This window comes from Camellia sinensis, chromosome 8 (assembly GCF_055761805.1).
Source record: "Camellia sinensis isolate YWXY chromosome 8, ASM5576180v1, whole genome shotgun sequence".
NCBI lineage: Eukaryota > Viridiplantae > Streptophyta > Magnoliopsida > Ericales > Theaceae > Camellia > Camellia sinensis.
The window spans coordinates 24875292-24891215 of NC_138968.1; the positions used below are offsets into that span (position 1 = coordinate 24875292).

General features: G+C 41.9%; 1 protein-coding gene across 3 annotated transcripts; it reads right to left on the reverse strand.

The window, feature by feature from the left end:
- Positions 1 to 1670: 1670 nt before the first annotated feature.
- LOC114302891 (WD repeat-containing protein RUP2) lies at positions 1671 to 14128 on the reverse strand. 3 transcript variants are annotated; one of them, XR_014337476.1, is made up of 3 exons: positions 12806 to 14128; positions 7097 to 7776; positions 1671 to 7016 (listed from the first exon to the last, which is right to left on the reverse strand). XR_014337476.1 is itself a non-coding variant. In XM_082882291.1 (2 exons), exons 1-2 carry the CDS (start codon positions 13942 to 13944, stop codon positions 7740 to 7742), a joined length of 1176 nt encoding a protein of 391 aa, XP_082738417.1. In that variant the 5' UTR covers positions 13945 to 14128; the 3' UTR covers positions 1671 to 7739. The 3 variants fall into 3 exon arrangements, 2 of the variants coding, with proteins under 2 accessions (XP_082738417.1, XP_082738416.1); XM_082882291.1 differs by having other exon boundaries at positions 1671 to 7776; XM_082882290.1 differs by lacking the exons at positions 1671 to 7016; positions 7097 to 7776 and adding an exon at positions 8495 to 8765.
- Between the last annotated feature and the right edge of the window lie 1796 nt (positions 14129 to 15924).

The window sequence follows — 15924 nt, forward strand, 5'->3', positions numbered from 1 at the left end:
CTTTTGGGGCTTGGCACGCATTTCAAGACAGGTGTAAACAGAGGCTAATTGGGGCATTCCGGTGGATTTCCGCGCAAGGCAACCCGGACATGCATCATCCATCAGAAGCAAAGCAGTCCCTGGCTTGCACGCCAGTTTTACTTGCTTTCTTAGTTAATTCATTAATTAATTGGAATTTTGTAATATTTTGGACTGTAATATTCTTTTATTCGGGACTGTAATATTTGGACTGTATATTTATTCGGACCCTCCGAGTGGGGGCACAACTGTAATAAGTGTGCGTGAGTGTGTTGTATGTCTTCCAACCCCACGTCTTTCTCCCTTTTATTTACCTGCTTATGATGGTTAGATTAGGGCATGTTTAAATTAGCATACAGTATGACAGCATGTTTACATCATTCATCTGTATTGCATGCACCGGGCTCGGCGCATCATACTAACTGCATTGTACCTTCAATTTCAAAGTTGAATACATGATAGTTGTAACATTTCATATGCCATCTTAGAATAGCCGAGCCTGCTATAATTGCATTTTGCATGTGTTGCATTAGGCATTTCTGTATAGTTAGGATCATGCATGATTTCTAATGAAGTTTCTATTTTGGCTTGGAGTACTCGGTAAGCTTTATGCTTTAGCATCCTTGCATGCGTGTGAGTGAATGCCATGATAGCATGCTTACCATGAGGCTATGTGCTTATCTGATATATCTGCCTGAATGCCTGTGGGTGAAGGTTGGGTTACTTAAATTGGAATAAATCATCAAATGTTTTAAAGCCTACCTGCGGGTAGCAAACCACTTTAAAAAACAAGCATGAAATGTTTCGTTCCAATTCAGGCGGCTCGGTCTATATTTGTATGCTGTGCGCATCACATAGTAACCTAGGCTAATAAACCGGAATAAGAACTCACAATGTTTTCAAAAATTGATATCATGGTTAGTAGAGGCCGGTCTATGATCGGGCGAGCGGGGGTGCTCACGAAGTGACCTTCCCCAATCGTACCCAAGTTCCCGAGCCGAGGCAACTTTGGTGATGACGGACACGTGGCCTTTTGGCACCGAGTCAGGGTTTCCTAAATTTCCCAAAATAAAATATTTAGGTGGCGACTCTGTATCTAGCAAAGCAGTCCATGTTTGGCACTTCTTTCACAAAAATCTGTTTTCTAAAAACGATTTGCCGGATTTGGACTCTTTGGTTCAGATTAGGAACCGTGACTACAAAAAGTCGAGTCCGAGCTGTAGCGAGGTCCTCCGCGGGCTTGTTATAGGTATGTGAACTCAGGGGGACGATAAAGAAGGCAGAGCACCTGAAAGAGGTATTAAATGCACAACCTGCCATCAAAAAGGGCAAAACAGAAGCTACGAATGTCATATCATTCTCACACAAGGACCTAGCAAGACTACATTGCCCTCACAATGACGCACTGGTGGTAACTTTGCGCGTCAAGTTCATGCGAGATAATGTATTATGAAACCTTCAAACAGCTGAAACTAGAGGACAAAGACTTGGCCCCTGCAATATCCCCCCTAGTTGGCTTCAACTCAATGCCAGAATGGCCAGTAGGCAAGATAATCCTCCCAGCCAAAGCTGGGACCATGACTAAACAAGTGGAATTCTGGGTATTGAAGCTCCCTTCCACTTACAACATAATCCTGGGAAGAACATGGCTGCACGTCATGTGATCAGTAGCGTCAACCTACCATCAAGCACTGTGGTTCCCTAACGAAGCCGGAGTAATTAAAAAGGTCTTGGGAGACCAAATCATGTCAAAACAGTGCTTCATCACAGTAAATGGCAGCCGGGCCGCAAAAGGATATGTACAGATGATAGAAGAGCCTGAGAGCAGTGAACTATTTGCAGATGTTGGCAAGACAGCAGAACAGAAAGGGTAGTGGAGGACTTGGTTGAGGTAATGGTAGATGAAAAGAACCTAGAAAGGTTCTTTTTGCTAGGCTCGTCTCTGTCCAGCACTGAAAGAACTGAGTTAATGGAATTCTTAATTTCAAATATCGAAATGTTCGCCTAGACGCCATATGGCATGCCTGGTATAGACCCTACCTTCATCTGCCACCAACTTAATGTCCACCCAAACGCCAGACCAATCATACAGCGCACTCGCAGATCAACACTCCACCACGCGGAGATAGTGGCGGAGGAAATGGGAAACTTGCTGGAGGCAGAAGCCATCAGAGAAGTGCACTATCCCAGGTGGATATCCAATACTGTAGTAGTGCCAAAAAAGAATGGAAAATGGCGTGTTTTCATGGACTACAAAACAGTCAACAAGGCATTCCCAAAGGATACCTTTCCCTTAACCAGGATAGACCAACTGGTAGACTTGATTGCAGGGCACAATCGACTTAGCTTCCTTGATGCGTATAGAGGTTACCAACAGATCGCTATGTATGAACCAGACTAGAAGGTCACATCTTTTACAATGCTCAGAGAACTATATTATTACAAGGTCATGCCCTTTGGCCTAAAAAATACAGGGGCCCCATTCCAACGGATGATCACCAAAATGTTTGAACCATTGTTAGGAAAAACAATGAAGGCTTACATAAATGACATGGTGGTCAAAATCAAAGATGAGAAAGACCATCTCAGGGACCTAGACGAAATGTTCCAAACACTAAAGTAGAACAAGTTACGTCTAAATGCATCTAAGTGTGCGTTCGGCGTAAGATCGAGAAAATTCCTAGGCTTCCTGGTGACCAATCGAAGTATAAAAGCAGACCCCTCTCAGATCAAAGCAATCCAGGATCTAGAGAGATCCAACACAGTAAAAGAGATGCAGCATCTCACTGGTCTAGCTACCGCATTCAACCGGTTCATAAGTTGGTCATCAGACAGATGTCGATCATTCTTCCAAGCATTGAAGGCCAAGCTTGAGTGGGATGAAGAATGCGACCGCACCCTAGAGAGCTTGAAAGAGTACATGACCTCTCCTCCATTGCTAGTAACCCCAGTATCTAGAGAAGAACTCTTCTTGTACTTAGCAGTTTCACAGCATGCGGTCAGCGCAGTGTTGGTCAAAGCGGAAGGAATCCAACACCTACCTATCTTTTATGTTAGCAAGACCTTGCTAGGGGCAGAAACCAGGTACCTACCATTGGAAAAGCTGGCCTTAGCTTTGATGATAGCCTCAAGGAATTTATCACATTACTTCTACGCCCACACCATAATCGTCCTGACAGCTTTTCCCTTAAAAGCTTTGTTTGAGAGGGCGGACTTTTCTGGACAAATCTTAAAATGGGCGGTGGAGTTGGGACAGTTTGACATCAAGTTTCAACCTAGAACTGCAATAAAAGTCCAAGCTTTGGCAGACTTTGTGGCTAAGTTCACACCAGGAAGCCATCACATCTGCCCCAGTTGACTTAACTGATACAACCGAAAAGGGAATGGAAAATGCTGCAGGAATTGTGCAACCCCCCAAACAAGACGCCTAGCCACATCCCAAGTCATACTGGATTAAATAAATGGAGTAAGAGGCAAACCGTGCTATACCCGGTAAAGACTCATCAACAAGTAAAAACTTGGTACAGTCAGATAGTGAAGAGCAAACCCCACCAGTGGGCATGGACTTGGAAGAAAACATCAGTAACACTCGTAACCCCAAGACATCATCCGACCCCTCCAATTGCTGGAAGCTATTCATTGAAGAGATGTGGAAGCTCTTCGTGGATGGAGCATCCAATAGGCATGGTGCAAGACTTGGCATAGTCCTCATCTCACCAGATGGCCAGATAGTGGAACAAGTGGTCAACCTTGGCTTCCCAGCATCAAACAATGAAGCAGAGTACGAAGCACTTCTAGCAGGCCTAAAATCAGCACTCTTCATGAAGGCCACCGAGCTAACGGTTTACAGTGACTCCTAACTGGTAGTAAACCAGATTTCAGGCGACTACGAGGCAAAAGATGAGAGGATCGCTAAGTACCAAGAGTTAGTCAGAAAGGAGATCATGAAGTTCGAAGTAGTGCGAATAGAGCAGATTGGCCGAGACGAAAACAGCAGAACAGACGAACTGGCAGGTTTTGCCTCCATGATAGACACATCTATCCCACATCCATTGCTGATTGACTTCTTACCCAAACCAAGTATTGAAGAACCCAAAGTAACAGAGGTATGTTATGTCGAACTAGGCCCTTCATGGATGGATCCCATTATTGTATTCTTAAAAGACGGCATCTTACCCAAAGAGAAGAAAGAGGCCAACAAGATCAGAGCAAAGTCGCAGCGATTTTGGCTCTCTCCATCATTGGCGTTATACAAAAAATCCTTCATAGGACCTTACTTGAAATGTGTCCATCTTAGCAAGGTCGAGGCATTCTTGTTCGAGATACACGAAGGCGTATGTGGAAGCCACCAAGGGGAAAGATCATTGGCCTACAGAGCAATTTCACAAGGATATTGGTGGCCTTACATGCAAGCAGATTCAGAGAAGTATGTCAAGAAGTGCAAGAAATATCAGAAGTTCACACACCAAATACATCAACCAACCAGAGAGCTTCTATCATTAACTAGCCCATGGCCTTTTGCGATGTGGGGCTTGGACATAGTAGGACCACTTCCAACAGCACCAGGCAATAGAAAGTTCTTTCTCGCAGCAACGGATTACTTCACAAAGTGGGTAGAGGCTGAAACATTCGCATCAATAAAGGAGAAAGATGTTAAGAAGTTCGTTTGGCATAACATTATAACCCGATTCGGCATACCAAAGGCTCTGATATCCGATAATGGCACTCAGTTCAACGGCAAGATCTTCAGAGGCTTCCGCGAGGAATACAAGATAGAATACTGCAACTCTACACCAGCATACCCTTAAGCAAATGGCTAGGCAAAAGCATCAAACAAAGTTGTTTTGGATGGCTTGAAGAAAAGGTTGAAAAGAGCAAAAGGCAAGTAGACTGAGGAGTTTCCTCATGTTCTATGAGCTTACCGCACCACACCTCGGCGGTCAACTAGTGAAACACTTTTTTCTTTGGCCTATGGCATGGAGGCAATAATCCCACTGGAAGTAGGCCTCCCCACCATTAGAAGTGAAAATTTTGACCCAGACTTGAATGGAGAAGCCATAACCTTGGAACTTGACCTAGCAAAAGAGAGAAGAGAAAGAGCACTGGTTTACATTGCCTCGTACCAGCAAAAATTATCTAGAAAATATAACAAGATGGTACATCCGAGGCAATTCAAGATTGGAGATTGGGTGCTGCGCAAAGTAATGGGAAACACTCTGGTACCCGAAGATGGCAAGTTAGGGCCTAATTGGAAAGGACCATACAAAGTGGTTGGTTTAGCAGGAAAATGGGCATATCACTTGGAAGATGGAGACAGCAAGGCTGTACCTAGGCCATGGAACACTGTCAATCTCAAACTATTTTATTTTTAGCTTTCCTGTAAATACTTGTAATTTTTCTTTCCCTAATAAAACAAGTAGTTTCTCTTTCAGCATAAATCTTTCCATTGTAAAACAAGTAGTTTCTCTTTCCATTGTAAAGTTGTTCTTAGATAGCCGAGATAAGGATTTAGGCTAAAGATAGGTTGGTAGGAAAAACCTACTTTGAGTACTCTTCAGCCGAGATAAGGATCTAGGCTGAAGAGAGGTTGGCAGGAAAAACCAACTTTGAGTACTCTTCAGCCAGGGTAAGGATCTAGGTTGAAGAGAGTTTGGCAGGAATAACCAACTTTGAGTACTCTTTAGCCGAGATAAGGATCTAGGCTGAAGAGAGGTTGGCAAGAATAACCAACTTTGAGTACTCTTCAATCAGGATAAGGACCTTGGCTGAAGAGAGGCTGGCAGGAATAACCAGCTTTGAGTACTCTTCAGCTGAGATAAGGATCTAGGCTAAAGAGAGGTTGGCAGGAATAACCAACTTTGAGTACTCTTCAGCCAGGATAAGGATCTAGGCTGAAGAGAGGTTGACAGGAAAAACCAACTTTGAGTACTCTTCAGCCGAAATGAGGATCTAGGCTGAAGAGTGGTTGGCAGGAATAACCAACTTTGAGTACTCTTTAGCCAAGATAAGGATCTAGGCTGAAGAGGTTGGCTAGAAAAACCAACTTTGAGTACTCTTCAGCCGAGATAAGGATCTAGGCTGAAGAGACTTGGCAGGTATAACCAAACAGATTACAAAACTCTTGAGTCTAAATGTATATCTCAACCACAAAAAAGAAGATAAATTACAAAGAAGAGCATAACCGAACGAAGAGTTCAAGAAAAAAACACATTTCATTCCATTCCAAATATCACAGTACAGAGGAGGGGCCTTAGCCTGGTTACAAATTCTTGGCAGTAAAAGAAAAAATCAGGCAAATAGATCGTCCAAGGCTGCATCAAGGTCAACCCGAGCTTCACCACTCGGCATCCCAGTCCCAGCAGGAAGGTCGGCCGTAGGCACATTTTCAACCGTGCTTGGCGCCAATGGCTCCACCCGAGTTGATTGAGCAGTCTGGTGACCTTGATTTCTGGCAGGAGGTGGGCGTTGTTTGACTCTGGGGACTTTTCCTCCTCTCCCTCTTGCAGAAACTTCTATTGAATGATGTGGGCATATTCTGCCATATAGCTTAGGATGAAGTGAGGAGGAGGGTTCTGGAATACCTCGGTTTCTTCCCCTTGACCGAGCTTTAGGACGGCTGCCTTCCACCCACACTTGAAGAAAATATCTTCTGTAGCTTCGCACTGCAAAACGTATGTGGCTTCTCTTTCCTTATAACCGCGGTCCTCCGTGTCTTCCATCTTCTTCTTCAGCTCGGCTATCTTGGTGTCTTTTTTCTTCTCAAGCTTAGCTAGCTCACGCAGATAGCGGTTCTTTTGCTCGGCCAAGGCCTTTTGCTTGCCCACCTCCGCCGAGTTGACCAGCTCGGTGAGTCGGGCTACTTCAGATTCGAGCCCAGTCATTTTTTCCTTCACTTCTTGTAGCTCGGCTGTCCTGGTGTTGGCATCTGCCACGACCAGCCGTGCTGTCTTACGAAGCTCCAAAACTCACTTGTGAGCGATGTGGTTCTTTTGCATGGCCTACAAAAGAGGTGACAGTTATGAACAGAAACCGAGCAAACAGTTGTTGATTAATGAATGACAGTTAGGGGAACACTTACCAGCACCATTGACTTAGTAGCCGAACTGATGGCCTTCAGCTCGGTGAGGTAATCGTGGTGCTCCATGTCAACGGGCAGACATACGCTTTTGGCAAGATTGAAAGCGAGCGACTGGTCCTTGTCTGCTACCATCGAATCAATACTGGAAATAGGCCGGTTATTGTATGTTATCTTTGGGGCCCATTCAGAAGGGCTAGCCCAGTCAGAACCCGCGGGCTCTAGGCTCGGTTGCGTGGACTGGGGGAGCAAGACGTCATCTTCATCCACAAGGTGTTGTGGCTCGGTCGAGGGAGTACAAGCGCGCTTATGCGGCCGAGATGACGAAGGCTGGGCTGATGGAAGGGCTACCACGGCTTCTTGTGTTTGGCCAGCTTGTGATGACACAGTTTGATCTCCGTTGGCTTGAGCTGTTGTTTTAGTGATCAAAGCTCGGACAGCTCGGCGCTTTGCCATTTCTTGCTCTTCGGTTAAGGGAACAAGGTTGATTTGGGCAAGAGTTGGATCTAGTTCTGGTGAAGGTTCCAGAAGGAAATCTGTCGCCCTGGTCTTCCTCCTACTGTTGTATCTTTATGTCGGTTCAAAATTGAGTAGCTCGGCCCAACCTCGATCGCGATATCGAAGCGCGGCGCGGAGAGCGTCCAAATTAGGGTATTGGCATTGAGACTTGAGCTGGTCCAAGTCTGCATAAGGAAAAAGGCAAACAGTTAGTGTGGTAAGAAACTTACAAGCAGCAAGGATAAAAAAACATACAGAAATAAGAACCGAGGTGTCCTTACTAGCAGGCCCTTTGTTCCAATTTATGTTATAGCCCGGTATTTGGGCTTCCTGGTCCTCGAAGTTACCAGAAACCCAGAAAAAGTCATCATCATTTAGGTCTTTATCCGGTGTGTTTTTTATTATTTTCTCTCGGCGGTGTCTTATTCTTAAATAATATACCCAACCATCTTCATTCTGGCCAAGTGAGTATTGGTGAAATAGCTCGGCCAAACCGAGGTTAAAGCCAAGCGGGTGATTTAGCTCGACGATGCCATTTATTATTCTGTAAGAATTGGTGCTAAGTTGGGTTGGGCATATTCTAGTCTGCCTAAGGAATTCGCATAATAGTGGTTGAACAGGGAATCAGAGTCCGGCCTCTACAATAGAAATGACGGTGAAGGGAACGAAGTCTGGTTTTCTCTATGGAGTGGTATCTAGTTCGACTAAACTGAGATGAACATCATCAGGGATGTTGTAGTTGTCACGACCCAAACCCGGCCCTATGGGTTTAGCACCGTAACCGGCCAGTAATCCGAGATTACCGAAGGCCTGCTTAACAGTAATACAGTAAAACAGAGTACAGGGCCTGGCGGAAGCCAATACAGTAAATAAATAATGTCCATTGAGCTGTGACAGTCTGTATGCCAAAAGATTTTTCATACATTTATACATAAACAATACAGAACAGTATGCACAATATTTACATTCATTCCAACTAGGGACTCTACCCTAGATAGCAGTACAGTGAACAGTCAGTCTATACAACACAGTGAAACAGTACAGAAGGGGGAATTCTTAAAACACCCCTAAGCCTTAGCAGATAGGCTCGGGACCTCGCAGTGAGGCACAAAGGCTGGCTTGACAAAACTGGAGTTACCCTGACGCTCCTAGCTCCGATCTGGTGCCTGTACACCTACATATATATATGAGCAGTGAGCTAAAGCCCAGTGAATAACATAAAGCGTAAAGGGGTTTAGAATGAATGTCCTTACAGTAATGAAAACAGTTCATTTCAATCAGAATTTCAGTTGCTCAGTACAGTAAACAGTCATATGTGGTACATCCATTAGCATAACAGTAACAGTAGGTCTTAAAAGACCGAACGGTAATGATGGCCATCAGTCAGTAAACAGTAGTGGTTCCAACAAGGGAACCGACAGAGATTTCTGTCACGGTAACAGTAAACAGTAGGTGCTAAGGATGCCACAGTACAGTTCAGAAATAAAGGACATACATTCATTCAGTAAATAATACCAGTTCAGTAAACAGTTCAGTTCAGTATTCAAAAGATAATCAGTTGAACATATCTTTACACAATTGTTACTCACAGAGTTCGGGCTACAGTGTGCTAGAGTGTGTCTCTCCAGTCGCCAACCCTACACAGTTAACAGATTGAACACACTAAGCTACATAGTTGGGAAATCTCATAACTTAATCCCTAATTTGCCTTGGTGTGTTCTACATCGATATCCTCATCAAGATGTCTTAAACTAGGCCTAAGAATGCCTAGGATGGGATGAGGATGCAAAAATACACTTAGAAAACATTTTCAGAAATTTCAGTGAAACAGGGTCCCGCTCGAGCGCAGGTTTCCCCGCTCGAGCGTACAGGCAAACAAAGGTCCCCGCTCGAGCGTGTCATCCAGTCCTCCGCTCGAGCGCCCAATACTCCGCTCGAGCGGACTGTTCTACAGTGCAAGATGCTGGAAGCTCGATTTTACCGCTCGAGCGGCACTACCCCCGCTCGAGCGGACGACTGAAATCTGGAAATCCCAGATTCGAGCTCCAGGTTCAAAACCAAGCTTAGATGCATAAAATTCGATCCTCTTGGGCCAATTTTCTGGAAAACTCTTTTAAACACATAGAATAACATATTTCAAAACTCAATTTAGGAAATCAAAGCCCAAGGGTGTTTAATTTAAACCCAATTTCCAACCATTTTCCAAGAACAATCCTCAAACATGACATGCATGACCTTAAATCATTTTTAAAGCTTCCATGCTGTTTCAAAAGAGCTCAAACCTTCAAAAACAAGATGAACTCATGGAGTATGACCAAAAGATGGACATGCATGTGAGGTATTATGAACTACAACCTCAAAACTTCAAGAATGGCAACATGCATGCAACAATTAAGCTTCAATTCAACCACAATGAACCAAAACATGACTTAGTTCTACAAGGAAGCATGAATCATGCAAGAATCCACTCAAAACATGAATAAGAAGACAATGGAGCTACCTTTAGTCTTGTATTTCAAGAAGGGAGCTCAAATATGCAATCACTTCAACAATTTCTTCAATTTCCAAGCAAAACCAAGCCAAAAGGGGTGAAATCTAACTCTCTCCCTTAACTCTCTCCCTCTAGTCGGCAAAAGCAAGAATGAGCTGAGCAAAATGTTTGATTCAAGCATACCAAGGCTCTAACATGTTATAATAAGGGCCCACTAACAATGGCAAAACGGTAATTAAGTCCAACTCTTCAATTAGCTTATTTTAATCTAATTTAATCATACCTAAACAGTTTTCAGGTAAATATACCGTAAAATCACATTAATTGTGAGGGTCACGGAACATCAGTCGATTTCTAATTCGGCCGCCGATAAGGCCTTCAATTAGCAGTTTAAACATACAAACAGGAACAGATAGTCAAACAGTCAAACAGATAGAACACAATTTAACACACACATACTCAGTCAATTCGATTCCAGTTTTCAGTCAGTCAGTTCAGTACCTTAGGTAGTTCAATTATCAGTCAAAATCAGTCTCGGTTAACAGTAATTAGCGGTTAATCAGTCATTAATCGGTAAACAGTATGAGGGTTGTTACAGTAGTCCTTGCGGAACTCGGCAATAGCCTCGGGTGAGTTTACTAAAAATCGGTATTTCCCCATGATTAACTTAAGGCTGTGAATAATTTAAACCTAGCTTGCTCCGACTGGGGCCTTGGTTGGTTCGGTTAAGCAGAGCTACCTAGGCGTAGGGTGCAAATGCGTGCCTAGCCAGCACTAGTCAAGTCTGCAAAGTGAAAATAACAAGTGTTATGCCCAGATCACTGACTGGGCTAAAAAAGAAGAAAGATAAATGTAAAAAACCCTAGTCCGGCTAAAAAGGTTGCAGCCCATTCTTAGTTCGGTTTTGGCTAGGTCAGAGAGCTGGATTGGCCTCAAGATTTAGCTCAGTCACTGGGAAAGCTTTCTAGTTCGGTCGAGTACACACCTAATACAAACAGGTTCCTAGTTCGGTCATGGTGCTATTCTGGATCAAAGGGATTTCATAAACGGATTGATCGTGATATCCAGATAGAATGTGATTAAGAAGTCTAGGTGTGTGAGTTTTGAAGATTTGTGTTAAAACTACAAGAATGTGTTTCAGAAAACATGTTAATATATTGCTATACTATACACACTTGCAAAAGTAAAAACAAAGAAGGAGAAAGAATTTGAGTCACTTACAGCTTTGAGATGAGGGGACGAAGGTCAGGACTGTAGGGCTGCTGACAAAAACACGCAGCTTTTCAGATGCTAGGATGGAAACTCAGAAGGCAAGAAACGAAGATGAATAGTGGTGTCTCTAATTCAAAAAGGAGGTTTTTTTGTATAAAGCAAGGATTTGGGCAGGACTGTTCAAAATTTGCGAAGTACGAAGACGGCTGTGACAACTATCCTTGGCCAATGGTGTCCTGCCACGTGTCCAAGGGAATAGAAAGCGAATCAGATATGCAGGGACTGAAAAGACGTTTTTTGACTGGACAAATTGGTAACCCGGTAATACTTTAGCTAGATTGAAGGCTAACTTTGAGCTCGGTTGGAAACAAGTAATCCCATATCATGTTGTGTAAATGGAATTAAGGGGCAATTGAGGGGATAATTTATAAGCAAAGTGGGCCAAGCTAAAGACTTCTTTGGAAGTTAGGCCACACGTCGGACCGAGATAAGAGCTGCTCTAGCTTGGTCTAAAAACTAAGGAAGTTGGGCCAGATGAATTTCGGACCGAGCTATGGGCCGGGGTGTTTGGGTTTCGCAAGTTGGACCTCGTCCTTGTTAGCTCGGTCAGCGACGGCTGCAGTTAGGTCGGTATAAACAGACAAAACCGAGGTACAAGAGAATAAGGGCCGAGCTAGGTGTTGCGTATGAAGGCACCAGATTTGAGTATGACAAAGAGCTAGTGTTAGCTCAGTCATACTGTTATCCAACCGTGGTAAAACTATCTCACTTAGTTTAAGTAGTGTAGAGGGTGTTGAGGGATAAGTATTATCCTTCAGGAGTGTGATTCCTAGGAGGACTCTACATTAAGGAATAAGAGTTCTACTAGGATTGTGCCAGGCGAAAACTATAAAAGCTTATGACAGAACCTACGTACAGGTATCACAATTTTGACTCTCGAACACACTAAGCTATTTGTCTATTTAGCTGACTTAGGCATCGGAAAGGTACTTGGCACACACCCGCCGACTAGCTCACGCTTGTGTTTTCAGGGAGTGAAGCGACGATGTTTGGAAGAGTTCAAGTTTGATCAATATAATTATACGAGAAGATTATTATGCGCTCGTATACCAATATAATTATATTAAAATTGTCAAACTTATATTTTTTCCAAATCTTTCCCCTAAAAATTTTGTAACAATTTCTTGAATAAGAATGTGACGGACATAAGCTTCTTTCGTGAATTGATAAGTAACTACATGAACAACTATGAACAAACAATACAAAAATAACAATATAGAATGTTTCTTTCAACTTTTTTTCTTTTCGCTTTTATGTAGTAATTACAAAAATCTTTATTACATTTCCTCTTCCGTTGAACTCTTTATTTCTCTGCTTCCTTTTGTGTGACTAACAAATTCTCAAATATTCATCAATCAATGAATTTGTTAAAAATAAAAAAAAAATAAATAAATAAAAAAAGAAGAAGAAGAAGAAAAAGAAAAATGTAATCTAAAAATTATGAGAATGACCTCAATCTCTTGCCCTCAAACATCTTCAAAACCCCATCTGACCCACCGGCCGCAAGTGTACACCGATCTTCACCCACTTGCCTCCAACAGACACCACTCACGAACCCACACTGACCATCGGCTCGACCCACTGGTTCGGACCCATGCATCCAAATGGGCTCACCCCACCTCTTATCATACACAAAAACTTGGTTGTTTTCTGACCCACATCCAAGCAAACCACCGTGTCTCCACACCGATAACCCAACAAACCTCCGTGAATTCACGTGACCTTGGTATGTCCGAACTAGGCTCGAATCCTCTGTGTTCCACATCATCAACCGTCCGTCAATCCCCGAAGTCATCACCGTCCGATGATCGACAAATCGGACGTACGCCACGGTTTTCGAGTGCCCATCGAGCACCATAACCGGGCCCCTCAAAGTCCTAAGATCATACCCGTACGCTTTTCGGTCAGCACATCCAACGGCTACCAACGCTCCACCGAATGGATTGAACTCCACACAACACACGGCACTGCCGGACACGCTGGGCTGCACCGCCGCCACACATTTCCCTGATTCGCAACGTGGGTCCCATAACTGCATCGTGCCGTCGTCTGAACCCGACCCGCCTACAACCGGATCCCAATGCGAATAGTCCATGCTCCATACTCGGCGCCCGCCATGCTCGTCACGTTCAAAAACAGGCACTTTTGTCTCCAAATCATACTCCATAACAACCCCATCGTAGTCTCCGGACCCTATGACCCGCCCACCCGACCCGGGCTTCCATTTAAGGCTACTGAGCTTTGCTGGAGTACATATGTAGTAATCACAAGCACTGTTATGATCAAACAAAGAGACTTGATCATGATCAGGTAACAATGAATTCAAAGAATAAAATCTGATTTTTCTTGCAATCCCTCCTGTAGCCAAGAGGGTATCGGACGGGTCGAATTCGATTACTCCGAGGGTGTCGGAGGCAGCTCCGGTGGCGGTGGATGATGAAATGATGGTGGAGAGAGTGAAGTTCCATTCACACCTGGCTCTCTCTTCTCCTCTTTCTTCTTGTTGTTCTTGGTTTTTTTGTTGTTTTGTTTGTGGGTTTTGTGGGGTTGAATGTTCTGGTTGGGTTTGAAGATTGGAGTAGTTTTTCATTGCCCATTCATATGAATGATTATGAAGAAGTGATGTGTATTGTTTTGGGTGGTAGTGATGGTGGTGGAGGTGGAGAGATGTTTGAGTTTCTTGAGATCTCAACCAATGAAATGCTCAACTTTGGGGTCTTTTTTATGGGACGTGGATATAAGCACACTACACAATATTATGCTTGCTTTATGGATATTCTTTTTAAGGATTGGCTTCCCTCCATGGATTGGAGGGTGCTGTTGGATCTGTGAAGATCTATTACGGATTTTGTTTTAATAATTTGAATCGTTCAATCTGTAGTACTTGTTGAGTATTATATGTCTATAAAAAATTATTTTGATCGGATATTGATAGCTATTTTATCGGGTCAGATTTTTACTAACCATTTATTTTTTTACCGTTCATTTTTTTATACAAAACTGATTTGATCACGTAACTATCAATATCTGATCAATGCGATTTTTAGTGACACTTTAGTACTCAATAAATTCTACATATTAACGATTCAAATTATCAAAATGAGACTCATGATGGACTTCATGGGCCCAACGGCACCATCTGGTCTGTAGACTAGAGGAAGCCAGACCCATTGTTTAATACTTCTAAGAGGTTGTGCTATGGAGAAATATTAAATTACTATTTTTTAAAAATAATATTAATAATTAAAATTTTAATTTTAATTTTTTGTATAAATATATAATTATTTTTTGAAAATTCTACTGGCATGTAATTGCCCATTTTTTAAATTTAATATGATCCAGTGTATTATGTGTCAAATTTTTAATTTATTAAAAACTCAATTATATAATATTTAATTTTTTATTATATTATTATGAAATTTAAATTGTGATTTTTAATTTTCTCTTGTTTTCTTTATTTTCTCTTTTTTTTTTCCTAAAGAAAGAGTGTTTGTGTTTTCTTTTAAATAAGATGAATTAATTCAGCTTATTTGATTAAAATTATTTAAAAATAGGTGAGGTGAAATTTTTAGTGTGTAAAAAAATACACTAAAAACTTGCATTCCAAAAGATTCCCCCTCATTTGTAAAACAGCAATGATTCAGAGTATTAATTTTAGTACTCTAATGAATCACTAATTATTGTACTCTAGTGATTCATTAGTGTACCAAAATTAATACTCTCAACAGTGATTTAGACCCCCTCAAACTTCAACCCCCACCACCCCACACACAAGTGACGGGTGGTGATTAGAGGAGGAGAAAAAAAAGAAAAAGAAAAAGAAAAAGAAAAAGTAACCAATCAAAAAAGAAAGGGAGTCCAAAGGGAGTGGGGGAAAGGGGGTCCTAATCTTTATTCTAATACTCTAGCCTCACCCACATTATTGTATTTTAGTGGACCTTTTAGATTTCTTTCAATGGAAAAAATATTAGAGCCACATTATTTTATTTTAGTGAAGCTTTTATATTTTTTAAATTTGGAAAAAAAAAATACTATAACCACATTCTTTTAGTTGAGTTTTTTTTATATATATTTTTTCTTTTTTCTTAAAACTGTATTAAACATATATTTTCAAGTTGTGAACATTGGCGCCGTTTGGAATAGGTGGGTGAGGCTAATATAGCCTAAAATGAGAGTTTTTTTTATTTTAGTGAAGCTTTTATATTTTTTAAATTTGGAAAAAAAAAATACTATAACCACATTCTTTTAGTTGAGTTTTTTTTATATATATTTTTTCTTTTTTCTTAAAACTGTATTAAACATATATTTTCAAGTTGTGAACATTGGCGCCGTTTGGAATAGGTGGGTGAGGCTAATATAGTTTAAAATGAGAAATAAGCAAAAAAGCGGCACTGTTCACAGTTTTTCAAAAAAAAAAAAAAAAAAATAGGCTCTACGCTGGACAGTGTAGGCTGTCACAGCCGGAAATTGGTACATCAACGGCAAAATTACCATTTTGCCCCTTTATATCAATTTAAAAAATAAAAAGTTAGAGACAAATTTGTCATTTTAAATTTAAACATCATTTCAA

Coding starts and splice junctions, on each gene's coding strand:
- LOC114302891 (XM_082882290.1), bottom strand. CDS start 13,944: ATGAAAAACTACTCCAATCTTCAAACCCAACCAGAACATTCAACCCCA. Junction 8,766..12,805: donor TTTGAGGGCAAGAGATTGAG/GTCATTCTCATA, acceptor ATATATATGTAG/GTGTACAGGCACCAGATCGG.